The following is a 19,011-nucleotide window of genomic DNA, read 5'->3' on the forward strand; positions in this document are numbered from 1 at the left end:
TGGTTGAGAATCACTGCAGTAATGCAATGTTGAAAGTTATACCGCGTTTGTAAGTTGTACATTGGAGAGGGTAATGACACACCGACCGAACAGGAAGCCATTTGAAAAGATAATGTTATAGCAGTAGTGCAACAGAGAGGCTAATGACATAACCTCTGGGATCTTTCAATGGGGAGACCCAGTCAAATTATCTGCCCTTGATTGTAGCTTAATTCTACGAACCAATCAAAAATGTACCGTACACAGAGAGCGAGATAGATGGGGTTTAACGTCCACTCGACACAAACTGGGTAATTTCGGGACTAAAACATGGTTCATATTTATTTCAATAATTTGCTTGGGCGTAGGGTTCTTTAGCAGTGGGAGGAATTATCAGGGAACAGAAATTCGCCCGTGTATCTCATTTTCTCTCACCCGTTACTTCAGTTAAAACTGAATATTTACCACCATTCCAACCCCCTTCTTCATTGCGCATCTATCGTAGCAATGATCTCTGTGTTAGAATAATATTTTGAACGTGTTTAACCAGTTCTATCACATATGTTACAATGACTGACACCAATATTGTCCTTTAATATAGAAATAACATGCGTGACAGCCAAGGGGAGGTAAATCCAATTTTTATAATTTTATAAATTTTACTAAAGTTTGAATTTATACATGTAGTCCGAATAATTTTGGAGCAGAGTAAGGCTGACAAAGGTACCCACCCCACTCGGTCAAAAAGCCAAAATATTCCTTTATCAGTGAAAAGATTTACTGGTCTGATATTATTTATTTGGACACAGCTCACCAAATATTTCTACGCCGTCATCCACGAATGTAGGGCAAAAGTTATTTTTAGTCTTTCTCTCCCTTTCCCTTTTTCCCCCTTTTGCATGGCGATTTTTGTTGACTTTTTGGTGTAGAATCGAAGAAAAGGGTTTGAAAATACATTTTCTACCAGGTTTTGGTGAAGGATACAAGAGTTGAGAGGTTGGTTAGGTTGAAATGTAGGGCCTGAAATTGCATGTTTACTTGTCTCTACTTCCAGCTTGTGTATCTCAAGTTTTTCATGAAGAACCTCATACGTGCTTTTGGGCAAGTGGTTGCCACATGTTGCTCCATCTGTGGTAGAAAGCGTTCTACCCAACGAAAATTTGGGAAAAAGTTAGAGCCGGTCTAAGATACGAGAATTAACATTGAGTCAATGGGGAAATCTTTAGTGATCTGGGGATCACGTGGCTAAGTGGGTAAGACGCTAGCTCGATAGCCTGGAGGTCGGGTGTTCGATCCCTGCATTGGCCGAGAAAGTTCATCCAGATTTTCCGGCGTGGTTCTCCCTTGTCAGTGATGCAGGACGGAGGGGCTGACAAGGAAAGCTGTCTAGTCGTTCGGATGGGACGAAAAACCGAGGTCCCGTGTGCACATTGGGGTGCACGTAAAAGATCAGTTGGAGTTGGAATTCGATATAAGAGTAGGCCGTAGTGCCGCAGAACAGTAGGACGTTAAACTCCATTTCATTTCATTTCTTTAGTGATCTGTGTCCATTTAATGTGCCAAGGGGAGGCAACTCTAAATAGTGTCAAATTTGATGCACGAGTTTTGAGTGCACGTGACTGTTATAATTTGTCGTGATTGTTCGTCAGATTTTGTCACAGGTCCGTACATTGATTTCTAATAATGGACGCAATGGGATAGTGTAACCGGGTTGTTGGTTTAGATATTTGCCTAAAGTAAATCTTACTGATCAACATCCAGTGACTCTGACAGTCGTGGTCAGCGGGTTAGAAAATGGCTGAATGCGCGGATAATCCCCATAATAATAATGGCGACGACAGCAGCACGGCTCCACTCTGTAGTATTTGCTTGGATGAATTTAAAGAGCCAAAAACTATCGACTGCCAGCATTCCTTCTGCTCTCTCTGCCTTGACGATTATATAAAAAAATCTGCAGCGAACAACAAGTTTCACTGTCCACTGTGCCGTTTTCAAGTCCAAATTCCTGCAGGGGGCATAACCGACTTTGTTTCGGAAAAAGTATTATTAAACACAGAGAAGAAAGCACCAGGGATGAAGTCGAATGAAGATAAGAAGAAAGGCTGTGATCTTTGTAAGAGTAATCTCCCTTCACCATTTCATTGTAAAGACTGTCAAAAGTGTATGTGTAATTCTTGCAGGACAATTCACTGCTCTATTCCCCTTTGTCAGAATCATGTTATAATAAGTTTAGAAGAAACTGATGCCATCAAGTCTGAAAGTGAAACCCAGGACAACAAGTTCCTGAGTCTGTCAAAAAAACTAGAACCCGATAAAGACATCTGTCAGAAACATAACAACAGAAAATCTACTTTTTATTGTAAAAAATGTTCAAAAGCTGTTTGCTCCGACTGCTTTGTTATCAGTCATAATGGGCACAGTTTCTATGATTTACAAAGCAAATCAACTTTACAAGATTTGAGAAAAAAGCTTAAATCATGCAGCAAAGACTTAGAAAAAGAAATAAAAATGTTAGAAGATTTCTCTGAATCACTGAAAGCTCAGTTGTTAGAGGTAAAAGATCTGTCAAAAACAACAAGAAAGAACATTGACGAACAAGTGAAACGAATTTGCGAAGAGGTTGAAAAGAAGGGTAATCGACTGAAGCAGAAGATAGAACTTACAAGTCTTGCTGATCAAATAAAAGTAACAAATCTGATAGAAGAGAATTCAAAAATGGTGGAAAATTTAAAATCTGTGGTTGATAACACTGATGATGTTTTGCAGAAGGAATATATTGTTCCGGTTTTGGAATCAATTTCTAAATCTGTACATCAACACGAAAAATGTCGATCGAGAAAGTTGAATGTTCCTCAAATGAGCGATATTTTGTTTAAAGAATCTGTTGTTGACGTTAAAGAATTAATAAAACAAATAGGAAAATTAGATATTATTGGTGAGGGAAATAATACATTTAACGCTACTTTCAGCATAAATGATTTTAATGGAGGGAGCGTCCTTCAAAGTTCAAAATATTCATTAAATAATTTGAACTGTTATGTATGTGTTGAATATCCATATTTTCACTGTCAAACTTCAGTAAATGTTTACCTACAATTCGATGGGTGCAAAAATTATATTGGTAGAAGCATAGTCAAGGTTGTAAATTTTAACAACAATAAAAATGCTTTGATAAAGGCCCAAGATATAGATTTAAAGGGTTCCATTTATGGCTACTCACAGAGTAAAATCTGTTCACAATGTATTAGCTGGGATAGATTAGCAGATCCAAAATATGGATTTTTAAAAGATGGAAAATTTACTGTTAAATGTTACTTTGAAATGGATAAATGGTAAAAAGCCTAATTTGTAAAATGCAGGCCTGAATTGTAAAATGTAGGCCTGATTTGTAAAATGCAGGCCTTATTTGTAAACTTCATCCCAAATTTGTAAAATATAAGCCTAAATAAAAACACAACACAGAACACAGTTTATATGGAAAACAATCGATGGTTTATACACATATACCTGATGTTTCGACAAGTATTCTCTTAACGTCGTGTCAGATGTCTACACGCATAAACCAGGGATTGTTTTCCATATAAATTGTGTTGTGTTTTTTTAATGTGCTTCATCACTAAATCCCAATCAAGGATTAATTAAACTTAAATAGTCAAATATGTAGCCCTAAATGGTAAAATGTAGACCTAAATGGTAAGATGTAGGCCTAAATGGTAAAATGTAGGCCTAGAGGGTCAGATGTTGGCGTAAAATGTAGGCCAAGATGGTCAAATGTGGGTTCTTAAATTCATTTCTACATTGTAAAATAAGTTGTAATATCTGCTAAATAAATGATTACTCCCAGTTTCAACTTTTGTAATATCTTTTATATAAAGGATTGCTGCCTGTTTAAATCATTGTGTTTTTCAGTTAAATTTCTCATTGTAATTTCTTTGAACAAATGTACTGTTATCATTTTTCATGTGACGTGGTCTCGATTCCCCGCATGTACTTGACAAGGAGTATGTTTGCCTATCCAACCTCGTGTGTTTTCTCCGTGTAGTCTTGTGCCTTCTCTCTCTCTCCTCTCTCTCTCTCTCCCCCCCCCCCTATCTCTCTCTCTCTCTCTCTTATCGTTAGACATGTCAATAGTAAAATGGAGCAAATTAGAGAAACAACCCGATCTTTATTTTGAGCATTTTTAAATTAGGGTCTGCAGAAACGTAGAATTAGCCTATTGGCTATTGTGATTGTTTGATACTGTCGTAAATCGATTGTGGGTGTGTGCAGTGGGGGGGGGGGGGGTATTGTACCGGAAGACGGTAAAATCATTCATTAGGGATATTAGGGCAGTGTTTATCGAGAGCTCACAAACATATATATATATATATATATATATATATGGGTCTGGTATATCTCAGTATCAAATTGAGCTCTGAATGTAGGTCTCATTAACTCGCCATGTACGTCCAGTTTCATGTTTAAGCCATAGATTTGGCGGACAATAATCCATATATGGTGAAGTCCTGTCATGGTTTGGTTATGCCTGGGCCAACTCCTTGATAGTATGCTCTCATGACTCAAGTATAGGCAAACTCAAGTTTAGGAAATTAAATGAAATGAAATGGAGTTTAATGTCCTACTGTTTTGCTCCGATTTGGGCTAATGAAGACGGGCATACGCCATACAGTGTGCTACGAGGGAAATTTTGCCCGGACAGCGGCACTACGGCCTACTCTTATATCGAATTCCAATTGTCAAGGGATCTTTTACGCCAATGAGTACACGGGGCCTCGGTTTTTCGTCTCATCCGAATGACTAGACAGCAGTCCTTGTCAGGCCCTCCGTCCTGTATCACTGACAAGGGGGAACCACGCCGGAAAATCTGGATGAACTTTTTCGGCCAATGCAGGGATCGAACACCAACCTCCAGGCTAGCGAGCCAGCGTCTTGTCCACTTAGCCACCGTGACCCTCGCTCAAGTATAGGGCCAACTCCTTGAGAGACCCCAAGACTCAAGTATAGGACCAACTCCTTGATAATATGACCCCAAGACTCAAGTATAGGGCCAACTCCTTGATAATAGTAATTGAATAGATAAGGGAAAACAAGAAAAATAGAAATAGTCCTTAAATTCCCTTGTTTTTATTCAATCTATACTTAATAAAAACATGGTAATGTACAGACTTTATTCAAGAGCTAAATCTGCCAATTGTAGGCCTTTCTTTAGGCCTGAAATGTTATCTAAAATTAGATATTGACTTATCCAGACCATAATCAACTCTCGATAGCATCGATTGCCTGCGATATTTACTTACTGGATTAGAACCTAGTGGATAATCGAGGCTATGTTTTTTATCGTACCGACTTTAGTAATGAAGATCGAGGCTAGGCCCAAAATTAAATGGCTAAATACTCGGTTCAGGGTGGATCAATTTGACTGAAATTTTCATCAATTCCCTTGACATTATCTAGGTGTTGACTAGAACTACCAGTTCTTTGTTTAATCTCCCATAATGTATGTTTAAGAAAAACATGGTAATGCACGGACGTTTTTCTATTTTTCTCTTTTTCTCTTATCTAGTGACAATCAATTATATTTTTGAATTGCCAGGAATTATTAGTGAGCAGAAATTCGCCTGTGTATATGATCTCACTCGTTACTTCAGTCAGTTATATAGAAGGATAACTTGTGTTTTCCTTTTGCGTTCGTCACTCCCCTTTCTCGAAATCTCCATAACGCATCTATCGTAGCAATGATCTCTGTGTTAAAATTATACTTAGGACGTGTTTAACCAGTTCCATCATATGTGATAATGACTGGCACCAATATTGTCCTTTAAAGAACCAACTCCCTGATAGTATGCCTCCAATATTCAAGTAAAGGACCGACTCCTTGACTTGAGAGTATGCTCCAAAGAAAAAGGTACAGGACAAACCCTTTGATAGTATGCCTCCAAAACTCAAGTAAAGAACAAACTCCTTGATAGTATGACCCCAAACCTCAAGTATGGGGAAAACCCCTTGAGTGTATTCCCCCAAAACTCAGAAAGGTTATAAAGTATAACATTTTAAATATGTAAAAACAGATGAAATAAACGTTTTTATTTAAATTTAATATAAATCACCCACAATAATTAAGTTCGGGTCCGAAAACACTTTCAAGAAGTACCCTGTTCTCACTTATTAAAACACAGATCTATATTCACATCAGCTTGTTGAAATGTTAGGCCGTTTGTACAACGGAACTAACAGAGACAATTTCAAACATCTCACTTATAATAATTTCGCTCTTTGTTTTGCCCCTCCCCCACCCCGCTCTTACCTGCATATCTTTGCACGGCACTGGGCCGTTTAGTCACATTTCCCGCTCAGTGATGAATTAGGTTGACCCATTTAACAAGATTATTATTATTATGTACAATATTTATAACAAAAATATCTTAATGAGAATAGATACATATTTAAATTTATCACAAAATGAAAGCACTGTCAATAACATTTTGGTCCATTGTATTAGTTCAGGGGTCACCAAATCCGGCCGACGAAGTCAGTTTGTCAGGTCCGCCGTTGCATGCTAAAAAAACCCCTATGCTCTAGCTTCTTATACTACTTACATAACACATATTGTTTTTATTATTTTGTGTATTTCATGTACCCGGTATTGATAAATAACTAGAATGACTATCCTTATTTTTTGTGTAGATTCAGTTTATTCTGTATTCAGTGTATTGTATTGAACAAAATATTTATCCGGCCCGCGCTCGGCATTCTTTCAGTTATATCTGGACCACTATGAAAAAAGTTTGGTGACCCCTGTATTAGTTGGAGCCAGACTGGTAATTATCTCGTGATAATTTCAATACTGCAATTATCTCCCATTATTACAGTGTATGTAATTATCCCCCCTTATCAGGAAGCAGACCACCATTAATTACCCCATTGACTTCAATGTTAATTCTGGCCTCTTTGCCCACCTCTAACTTTTCCCCAAATTTTCGTTGGACTGAATGCTTTTCACTACAGACAGAAGAACAATTGGTCATGTCTTTGCACTAAAGTTTGTATGTGGTTGACCACCAAAAGGGAGAATTGCTATAAATAGACGAACTACAATTTGTACCGAGATGGTGAAATTTTATGGTGGTCTGCATCCATTACAGTACATATAATTATCTCCCCTTACTTCAGGTTTTGATTTCTCAATATCTTTATCAGATAATTATTTATGGAACATGTAGTGGGAATTCTCGTGCTTTGGTTGTAAGGAACTGGATCATTCTGATGTTAAAAAACACGATACAGGTCGAGAAATGGCATAGATTAACCACTGAAGTCAATGGAGAGATCATTACCAGTCTGAATCCATATATTTATCAAGAGTTTTCTCCCCTGTATTATGATTCACAACCCTGTACGGACTGTTGGGTGACGGAGCGATATAACATGTGCATCATATATCACAAGCTCTGTCATTGAGCCAAGAGGCGTGGTTTCGACCCCAGGATTGTAGTGTAAAAGCGTAAGTTCGCATGTCTAACCTCGTGGGTTTTCCACGGGTCCTCCTGAAAACCCCCACTGCTAGATGACCACACATACGGATCATTGAAGTAAAGCATAATGTTATTTCGGAGTTGCTAATTACTGTCGTGTGGAAATTACCTGCTCTCTCTCTCTCTCTCTCTCTCGCTCTCTCTCTTCGAACTCACAAAAACGTTTAATTTGAACACCATGTTGGTGAACGCCACGTTCAGCTCCCGACTACCCAAAAAACAAAATGAAATGAAATAGGGTTTAACGTCCTACTGTTCTGCCCCAATTAGGCTAATGAAGGCGGGCATACAGTGTGCTATGAGGGAAATTTTGACCGGACAGCAACGCTACGGCTTACTCTCATATCGAATTCCAACTGCAAGGGATCTTTTACTTGCACGCCAATGTGTACACGATACCTCGGGTTTTCGTCCAATCTTGTACCACTGACCTTTAGAAACCACGTTATAAAATCTCGCTTAACTGTCTCGTCCAATGCATGGATCTTCAGGTTAGAAGGCCAACGTCTTACTCACTGAGCCACCGTGACTCCGTGACTCCTCAAATAACAATCACGTTCATCAAGATACGGAGAACACGTGGACATTACACCATAATCGGCGTGCTCATCTGGTTATCGTATTTTCATAAATCATTCACAATAGAAGGTTAAATTAAACAGGCCGTATGTGAGAACCATATAGACCTTAAATGTTATTAATAAGACTTATTAATAATCATTAATAAGACATCTATTAACATGACAAGACATGACAAGATTTTAAAGTTACAATTTGTTATTTTCTGTCTTTTGCTCAATAGGTTGTCAACTCTCTATTGTACGTTCATAGGTGTCATCCTCACACTTAAAAATCGTTTACACTGGAAATAATAACACAATTACCCCCCCGCCCCAATTACCTCCCTTGTTTTCTATTCTCCACCATGGAGTAGCTATCTTCAAACGTTTGAATTTAAAGATGAAAATGATATTTTTGCCAATTTCTCAACTGGCAATAGTGAATTATAGGATTAATAGGATTATTCTTTACACAAGGTGGGACTGTTTATAGATACCATCTATTTTGGGGCTTGATTTTAATACATTTTAAATATATAACTAAAAAATATGAAATTGTAACTTTAAGTAAATTAGAACGGTTCGGCCATTTAATGTGTAATTTAAAACTGGAGAAGCGCGGCTAAGACTCGAATGAACAGTACGGTGGTTACGATCAAAAAATGCAAACATTGATAACTTCACTCAAAATAAAGTAATATGAATAAAATTTTCAATATATTCATTTTGCATTATCTATTTTTGAAATATTACAGCGAAAGTTATCCGCTCTTTATCTAAATCTTACGTAATGCCCCTTTAAGACCGATTCGTCCGGATTCACCGCAATCAAACACACACTTATAACACACCGCAATCAAACACGCACTTATAACACACCGCAATCAAACACGCACTTATAACACACCGCAATCAAACACGCACTTATAACACACCGCAATCAAACACGCACTTATAACACACCGCAATCAAACACGCACTTATAACACACCGCAATCAAACACGCATTTATAACACACCCAATCAAACACGCACTTATAACACACCCAATCAAACACGCACTTATAACACACCGCAATCAAACACGCACTTATAACACACCCAATCAAACACGCACTTATAACACACCCAATCAAACACGCACATAGGTTTCTGTCTTGAATGGCCGCCGTATTCAAACATTAATATACTATTTTGTTATGCGATTCTAACCCGTATTCATCTTTCATAACAGAGAGAGAGAGAGAGAGAGTCCACACTCATTCAAAATCTTACACCCGAATATTCATCTAAACTACTACCATCATATCAATCATTTCGGTCCTTGTATCATCTGACCAGCAGATAAACAAAATGAAAAATATTATCAGGTGGTTTAACGTTCACTCGACACAAACTAGGTCATTTCGGGACGGACATTGGCTTCAATTTTATTTCAATAATTCGCTTGCGCGTAGGGATCTTTAGCAGTGGGAGGAAACCGGAAGACCCGGAGAAAACCCACGAGGTAGGACAGGCGACATTACTCCTTGTCACGTACAACCGGGGAATCGAAATCACGTCAGTTGACCCAATGGCAGACCTTATAATACAACGCGCACGCGCTAACCATTCGAACACCCAACCCCCAGAATTCTTAAGGAGATTTCTGTTTTTATCCCAGAAAATGGTGTAACAGGTTTCATGAACTAGGTTCACACAGATGGCCTCGATGATTTTAAAACCAGTTTAGCTTTGTGGTCATCCTAGGTATCCGTACTGGTTTCATTCCGTTCCACTCTACTAACCCTGGTTTCATCCACGGGGAGAAATGTATTTAAATTATCTGCCCTTGATGACTGTGCTATATTGATCGACCAATTAAAAAATCGTTAAATTCAAAGGAAGTTAGCGAAGGGAGGTAACTATCATTTTGTTGCAACAAACAAGCCGACCTATAGTTGTGAACGTTAGCAATGAGACTAAGACTGGATTGTAAACTGTTTTTTTTATTGGTTCGTAGAATCAAGCTACAATCAAGGGCGGATAATTTGAATTCGTGAATACCCCATGGATGAACCCAGGGTATAGTGGAGTAGAGCGGAAAGCGACCCCTGGGGATACAGAGGATGCTTTGTGGTCTGCATGCCCTATATATTTAAGAATAAGTATGTGAGATCGATGATTCACCAAGAAAATCTCTTTCCCTTTAACAGACACTGTATAATGATTTTGATGAAAACGCTTTTCACAACACACCTCCTGCTCTCCAACCATTTTGAATTTCACATTCCTCGCCTTCAGCAGCCGACAATGCCGTGAAGTTATATTTTGAATCGCAACTGTTTCCCCTATTAATTATTTGGGGATGAGAGATGAAAGCGTTTCTACAGCTACTGGAGTCTTCGAACGTGCTGAAACGCGCGCGACGACTTGAGCAATATTTGTGTCTGCATAGCTGTTGCAGACGACCGTCTGAATGAGCATGCGCACTACCAGAAGAGGAAGAAGGATAGGATTGTCGCACGGAAGTCTCTTTTGTCGAAGGATAACCAAGTTCTTGGATACCGTGATGTTTCCGGAAGTCTTGTTGACTGAACTTTGTCATTCTTATAGCTTTCGCGGGATGGTGGTAATTTTCTTCGAGAGGTGAAGACTCCGGGACGCCATCTTTTCCAATAAATTTGGCTTTAAGTTTGTAAAAAGTTGGAAGCGAGTGAAGATCAATACAGCAGCGACACAGGGTACGTTTAAAGGCCTGACGGTATTTACGAGATAACAGATTGTATAAGATAGGGTTGATGGTACAACTCAGGAAATACAGAACACCTGAAACGAGAAAATAAAATAAATACAGCGTACTATTGTCAAGACACCAAATTCCATGATGGGGCCCGGGAATATGATGAGGTCCAACAACATGATGTCTGGCAACATGGGTCCCGGAAACATGCCGAAGTACGTCAATCAATCGATGCGAAATTTGTCCAAGGAACAAACAAGTTTCGCGCTTGGAATTTTCGGCGTCCGGAATCCAGTTTGAGAATCTAAATACTTTTCTAATTAAAGATACATTATGGCAGATTAAATAAAGAGCTGGCAGATGATTGTAAAGGGAATATGCTGAAAATTTCAGTCAAATTGCTCCACCCTGAACCGAGATATTAACGATTACTAAAGACGGTACGATAAAAACATAGCCTCGATTAGTTTCGATTTAATCATCAATGAGCGTTGAGCAGCATCGAGAGTTTATTAAGGTCTTTTCATGCTAATAAATGTCTTATTAATAGTTTAGATAACATTTCAGGCCTAAAGAAAGGCCTGCAATAGGGAGATTCAGCTCTTGCATAATGTATATATTTAAGTCCTTTTTGAACGCGGTGAACCCAAATTATGTTGATTATGTCCATTTCTGGAATTTATGCTAAACATCTTCTGTAGATTTTAAAACAACATGTGAATCCGCCAAGGGGTAGGGCTCTACTTTAAACCAGTCCTTCTTCTGTTGAGTATTTGATAGTCGATGCGTAATTGTCCAAAGAAAAAACGTGCCAAGTTTTATGTCAGTCTGGCCCGAATTGGTCGAGCCTCAGGTTGTTTTTTTTTAAATAGGGTTGCCCCAAGAAGAGCAAGAAGTCTGCAAAATGTGGGTCGGATTTATCTACTTATGGGCCTTAGGTCAAATTCATCAGTGGGGACCCTAGCAGACCAATGGCCCCTATGTAGAGAACGGGTTCCAGATTAAATAGAGAGAGAGAGAGAGAGAGAGAGAGAGAGAGAGAGAGAGAGAGAGAGATGGGTTTTAACGTCCACTCGACACAAACTAGGTCATTTCGGAAATAACATATGGTTCAATTTTATTTCGTTAATTCGTTTGCGCGTAGGGGTCTTTAGCAGTGTGAGGAAACCAGAAGACCCAGAGAGGAAACCCGCGAGGTTGGACAGGCGATCCTAGTCCTTGTCACGTGTAAGCGGGGAATCAAAACCACGCCACGTGACTCAATGACAGACCTCACGATGAAACGCGCACGCGTTAACCATTCAGCCACTTCCTGGTAAAAAATGAAGAAAATAAAACTTACCAGAGACATAAAATAGGTAACTCTGAACGACGAGTAATTCTGGTGTCCATTGTTCTCTCTTGACGTACAACGTCATCAGTCTTTGAGCATGGAACGGAGCCCAACAAACAAAGAACGCCACCACGACTGCCGCTGAAAGTATACAGTTAAACAATCTAAAATATAAATAACAAATTTACAACTATGCCATTCGTTGCTGCAGTGGTCAATGCGGCTTGGAACAAAGGAAATATATTGAGAAAACATACGTTGCCAGGCAAGGAAACATACGCCCACCAGCAGCCAAGTTATTCAGAGATCAATGCGCCAGGATAACAGCGCTATACGGTCTGATCTCATCCCTGTCTAGGGATCACGTATACGTGGGACTTCGGGTTTCCGTCCCATCCGAACGACTAGTCGCCGTTTCTTGCCACATCACTGACAAGAGGAAACTGCACCGGAAAATCCCGGCTCTCTCCTCTCATGACAGCGAATTTTAACACCGTTTATAAAATCACATTTTTATGTTTTAACCCCTTTGGTCATTAATCCTTCATATGTAAAAAATCATAATTACCATTTATTATTTGTAATAAACAGCAACAGCAACAACAACAACAACATTTCTAGGAAGATCTAGGGGATTACCCGAGAATTGGATAAAATCGGAAACTCTGAGAAAATGTATCAGTTTATTTAGAAAAGGAAATGAAATGAAATGGGGTTTAACGTCCTACTGCTCTGCTCCGACTCGACTTATGAAGACGGACATACTCCATACAGTGTGCTATGAGGGAAATTTTGCCAGGATAGCGGCGTTTCGGCCTACTCTTAAATCGAATTCCAACTGCCAAGGGATCTTTTACGTGCACGCCAATTTGTACACGGGACCACGGTTTTTCGTCCCATCCGAACGACTAGACAGCTGTCCTTGTCAGGCCCTCCGTCCTGCATAACTGACAAGGGGAAACCACGCCGGAAAATCGGAATGAACTTTCTCGGCCAATGCAGGGATCGAACACCCGACCTCCAGGCTAGCGAGCCAGCGTCTTAGCCACGTGATCCCCCCCCCCCCGGACAGCAGCACCGCGGCCTACTCTTATATTGAATTCCAACTGCCAAGGGATCGTTTACGTGCACGCCAATTGTGTATACGGGTCCCCGATTTTTCGTCCCATCAGAAACGTTAAAACACATCTCATTTCATTCCATATTCCAATGTATGTAGGCGAATAAAATATGTTCTCCGCGAGCAGGGTCGGGTCTAGCTGCAATAGTTGTAGACGTGATAATTCTTATTGACGGCTACAATTGATACATTATTCGAGGCTTTGAACAAGTAAAATTAGGTTCAATTGCAAAATTTTTAACCATCAGTGTGCATGGAAATGAATAATTATGTTGCAAATACTGAAGAATGGAACACTGAAATCTTAATTTTCGAGTGACATAAAATGATGTGATTCTGGTTCGGCAGCCATTTTAAAATGAACAGAAATTTCGGATATCAGTTGGGTTTAATCAATCATATAACTATGCGGTAAGGTTTCATCTTTATTTCAATGGGAATTGGTTTATTATATGTTAAAGATACATTATGGGAGATTCGATAACGAGTTGGCAGTTCTCATTATAATAGTTAAAAACTAAATAATGTAAAGGCAATTAGCTGAAAATTTCATTCAGATTGATCCACTATGAACCGAGAACTAAGCGCTTGAAATTTCCACCTAGCCTCGATCATCATTACTAAAGTCAGTACGATAAACAGCATAGTCTCGATTATCCAATTAATCGTTAAATCGTGAAGGAAAGTTACGCAGTAAATCGGCCCATAATCCACTAAAGATCGCAGTCTAGCGATGCCATCTAGAGCTGATTATGGTCTGGATAGGTTAATTAATGTCTAATTAATAATTTAGATAACATTTCAGCCCTAAAGAAAGACCTGCAATAGACAGATTTAGCTCTTGCATAATGTATGTTTAAGCAACGTACAGTACAGTTCGGTGTCAGTGTAATTGGAAATTAAAGGAGTTACAGGCCAGTTACTTTTTTGTAGTCAAAATGACAAAACTTGCTCAAAGAAGGCCTTCACACTGATCAGCAGTGAATATTCGCTATGCCGCTACAATCACTGATAATGATGACACCAATGCGACTTAATGAGTCTCAAATATTAACTTTTTTCCACCGACAAATTAAATTCTAAAACATGTTTTTGATCTATTAAGAAAATAAATAAAGACGTTTGACGTATATGTAGGTAAAAATTATTTCCTATTTAGTGTAAATGGGTATTAAAATGACTAAAAGGCAGCATTCTGCCCGAAGCAGTAACGTCTTATGTAAACAATGCACGCTCCATTCAGCCAATGATTGACGCCGCGTGCTGTGACGGCACGTGTTGAACGCAGTCATCTTTTACAGAGATATTAGAAGACTTTCGTAATTCTCTGTGAAACAGATTGGAAGGCCTTAGGACGGTCCACTACTGTGACGGGAGCAAGACGGAAAACACCAGTAGTGGAACCATTTCTAGGTAGGGTCAAGGGTCAAGACCACGCCCCCGCCTCGACACGTGCCTTGTAATCACCGGATACTTAGATCAAATGTTTTATTTTAGAATACTTTACATGTATGTATTTTTTTTTTAGAATAATAAACTTTTTATAGTCTGTTTATAGAAGGAATATAATTAGATCGCGACATTTTCTATCAAACAAAACAACATCACTCATTACAATGTCAACAAAGGAATGGTGTTTTTTTATTTGAGAGATTAATTTACATTTTTATGTACTTGATGTATTCAACAATCAGCAAAAACATAAATAATTCCTTTTTTTTAAAAAAAATAAAATTATGTTGTGTAATCAATTAAAGATGAATTCCCAAGCATTTATAGGGTACACGTGGTTATAAAAATATGGCGAATTTGGTATATACAATAAGCAGAGACATCCAATCTCACTAGAAAAAAAACGTATTCCATGAACAACACCACTGAGGCGCGCACAGGACAAAATCTTTTGAGGGAAATAACTGACGCGGTTAGACCTATTTGATCAGGGCAATTTCAGGTTTGGTCAAAGGTCACGCAATCCCAACCCTAACCCTAGACCTAGCCCTCATGCTTACCCTAACCCTAACCTACAATCTCGCCAACAATGTCAGCGACCGTGACGAAAATTGAGCTGGCCTTAACAAATAGATTTAGCCCACCTTACTCTGTCCGTTTGTTGTCAACTTGAATGACGTGAAGGTCACGTGACAAACGGTGCTGCTTTAAATAGAATTTTATAGCTTGGTGTAGTTTTCTTTGAGAGTACATGTACATGTAATTATAAATAAATTAGTCCGAATATATCATCCAGTCACACAGTGTGTACGTGGGAAGGCATCTTTAAATAATTGAACTCGCCTACAACGTGGGAAGGTATCTTTAAACAATTGAATTCGCCTACAACGTGTTATAATTTCACATATTCTACAAAACATCAATCATTAAAATAACAACAAAGACAACAGATTTTTTTGTGTGTGAAATTAGTTAAATCAGAATCTTGTAAACAGATTTTTTCTTTTCTGTAAGCAATTACATTCCGTGAAGTTTAAAAAAATTAAGACATGTAAGAATTTAATCTGGTTAAATGAAAAATAAAAACAGCCGCCCTCGCAAACTTACATGGTGAGACAATAGTCTTTAAACGACTAGGAGTCACGGTGGCTGAGTGGGTAAGGCGCTGGCTCACTAGCCTGGATGTCGCGTGTTTGTTCCCTGCATTGGCCGAGAAAGTTCATTCAGATTTCCGACGTGGTTTCCCCATGTCAGTGATGCAAGACGGAGGGCCTGACAAGGACATCTGTCCAGTCGTTCGGATGGGACGAAAAACCGAGGTATGGCACATGGCCGTTTTCATTAGCCCAGTCACTGCAGAACAGTAGGACGTTAAACCCCATTTCATTTTATTTCAGGATGCTGTCCTGCACTCTTATTCTTCTAAAACCAAAAACACGTTTAATTGATTGTAAAAAAATGATCATTTTACCTGTACTAGTAGATGTTTATTTAAGGTAATTCTAATCAGTTTTATAGTTTTATTTACATACATAAAGTAATTAGCTTCTAATCGATTGTAATCGATTAATCACCCTGATGGTTTCAATCCCACATGTTGATGCTATGCAATTTTAGATAAACAATAAAATCGTGTGGCCTAAAAAAGGGAGCTGGGGAGATTGGGGCACAGCCAAGATTGGTTCTATTGGAAGTTGGACAAGCCACAGCGAATCTGCACGCTTCGGCGACTAGTCACGAACTGATTTCTGGCAAGGAACGCAGTGCGAGAATACTGGGCGTTATAGTCAATGAGGCTATAAATAGCCATCCCATATGAAATTTTCAACACATCTATCTACTATTAAAGCCGTAAAAAATCTATTGTTAACAATTCTAAATAGCAATATTATTTAGCTGATTCGTTGTTACAGCAGCTTTAGAAAATTACGTACGTTTTGTTTTTTAATTTGCTATATTATTGAACTATACCGTTTAGGAGCGGCATCTTTTGGTTAAGCACGAATAGAATACTTGTAGTATTTTTCTTTAGTTTTTACAAGTTTCTTAAAACAGCCGTTGAGTTGCCTGACATGCATGTTTCTAAATTAGATTTAGTGATCGTAGAAAATAGTCTTGATTATCCCGGACTGTCAATCAGCCGGAGAACGATCGGTAGACTGGTTAAGGGGAACTAATTTCATATCAAGGGCAGATAACCCATTTTGGACTCAAGAATGCCCGGATTTAATGGCGTCGGATTGGCAACTTTTTCAGTCTATTTATTTGTTGATGTTAAATATTTATTTGAACTTGTTAAATACAGCACAACGGTTTATTTAGGGACTATAAATGTGAGGAGGTAAGTTAAGACTTGTTATATGTATACTTATTGTGGTATAATTGTCGAAATATTTGGAGATCTTGGGAGATATTTATTTATGGTGGGGCACCCTAACTGTGAGCGTCCGAACCAGAATATATAAGTGAAAGGAAGATAATTGATACATTCCTATATATTAAGATGTGTTGGGAGAAAAACAACAACTCTTTTTATTCGTTAAAAGTAGAAAAATGGATTACTGTAAAAAATATTGTAGCTATATTATTTTAAAACCTTTCACATGTTGTACAATATGAATGTGTGACAACTTCACTCCACATTGGAGGTCTACCGCTCGATACTAAAAATGAAATGAAATGGAGTTTAACGTCCTACTGTTCTGCTCCGGCTGGGCTAATGAAGACAGGCATACGACACACATTGTGCTATGGGAAATTTTGCCAGGACAGCGGCACTATTGCCTACTCTTATATCGAATTCAAACTGCCAATGTGTACACGGGACCTCGGATCGCTCACTACTGTTAATGTAGTACGAGTTTTAAAGAAGAACGTAAAATTGAACCATTTGAATGGGGTACCCTTTCGAAAGGTTTGAAACTAGTGTTATATGACTTGATTTAACTATTCGGCCACCCAACTGCGCTCCCAGGACGTCGCCGATAGGTTAAACATACACTATGCAAGAGCTAAATCTGTCCATTGCAGGTCTTTCTTTAGGCCTGAAACATTATCTAAATAATTAATTAGACATTAATTAACTTATCCAGACCATAATCAACTCTAGATGGCATCGCTAGCCTGCGATCTTAAGTGGATTGTGAGCCGATTTACTGCATAACTTTCCTTCTCGATTAAACGATTAAATGGATAATCGAGACTATGCTGTTTATCGTACTGACTTTAGTAATGATGACCGAGGCTATGCAGAAATGTCATTCGCTTAGTTCTCGGTTCATAGTGGATCAATTTGAATGAAATTTTCAGCAAATTGCCTTTACGTTATCTAGTTTTTAACTATTATAGTGAGAACTGCCAACTCGTTATCGAATCTCCCATAATGCATCTTTAATTATCATGAAGTAGAGAGAAATATGAGGACACAAACATTTCCCCAAGCGCATGACTCTCGCCTTATATCTTCCGGTTGTACGTCTTGGGGGGTCAAGGCTATGATCTCTAAAGCAGGGACCTGTTTCACGAAATTTTAACTAAGATAAAATCCAAATTTTAGTAATTTGATTGAATAATATTAGGTTGATTTTAGTGCTTAGCCAATCAAAATTGAAGTATCTACTAAAATTTGGATTTTATCTTTCGTAAAGATTTCGTGAAACGGCCCAGATTAATAAGCATCGATTGTCGGTATTTCTAACATCCAGGCTAGCTGTATAGTACTGAAAGGGTGATGGAATTCTATTAACTGTTGCATACAAATTACTCTCTAGGGTGTCGTTAAAATCTAACAAATCCATCTCTGTCACCGGTTAATATAGCTTTAATTAAATAGGCCAGGAATGAATAATAATAAAAAAAAAACCCAAAAGTTTAAGTCACATTAATTTGACCTTTTTTCCTTCGGAGTTGAATTTCTTACTTTTCTTAGGACGTTAAACCACATTTCATTTTCCTACTTTTCGTATAAAACTGGGCTAATGAAGACAGCATTAGCGCATACTGTATGCTATGAGGGAATTTTGTAGGAGCAGCGGTACTACGACCTATCCCTATCAGACATTAATTAATCAATCAGCGTTGACGTTTCTAGTGGTTTACCCACAGTTCCGCACATGGCACGCCAAGAAGTCGCCGTAAAAGACCTTTTCATTGGCTTATCCCTCACTTCATCCAAAATGCCGGTAATATAACAACTCTTCCAGACCCTAGTGTAGTAAAGACAAGTAAAACCAAATTTTGAATTATAAAAAAAGAAACGAAATAGGATCCGTGTTTTAATCAGATTTCATTTCATTTTAATTGAGCCAAAGGTT

The 19,011-nt window shown here is 38.5% G+C and overlaps 2 protein-coding genes across 2 annotated transcripts in view; one reads left to right on the plus strand and one right to left on the minus strand.

Moving 5' to 3' along the window:
- Nucleotides 1-1,569: 1,569 nt before the first annotated feature.
- On the plus strand, nucleotides 1,570-3,829 carry LOC126811366 (E3 ubiquitin-protein ligase TRIM71). The gene has a single exon (XM_050536934.2). The coding sequence runs from the start codon at nucleotides 1,774-1,776 to the stop codon at nucleotides 3,313-3,315; it is 1,542 nt and encodes a 513-aa protein (XP_050392891.2). The 5' UTR covers nucleotides 1,570-1,773; the 3' UTR covers nucleotides 3,316-3,829.
- A 5,399-nt stretch (nucleotides 3,830-9,228) lies between these two features.
- LOC126810675 (neuromedin-U receptor 2) overlaps nucleotides 9,229-19,011 on the minus strand; it is a 147,946-nt gene continuing 138,163 nt past the window's right edge. The window contains exons 3-4 of the mRNA XM_050535855.2: nucleotides 12,136-12,267; nucleotides 9,229-10,879 (exon numbers count right to left, since the gene is read on the minus strand). Of these exons, the coding sequence (XP_050391812.2) occupies nucleotides 10,299-10,879; nucleotides 12,136-12,267 (713 nt within the window). The 3' untranslated portion in view covers nucleotides 9,229-10,298. The remainder of the gene's footprint in view (nucleotides 10,880-12,135; nucleotides 12,268-19,011) is intronic.

This window comes from Patella vulgata, chromosome 2 (genome assembly GCF_932274485.2).
Source record: "Patella vulgata chromosome 2, xgPatVulg1.2, whole genome shotgun sequence".
Classification (NCBI taxonomy): domain Eukaryota; kingdom Metazoa; phylum Mollusca; class Gastropoda; family Patellidae; genus Patella; species Patella vulgata.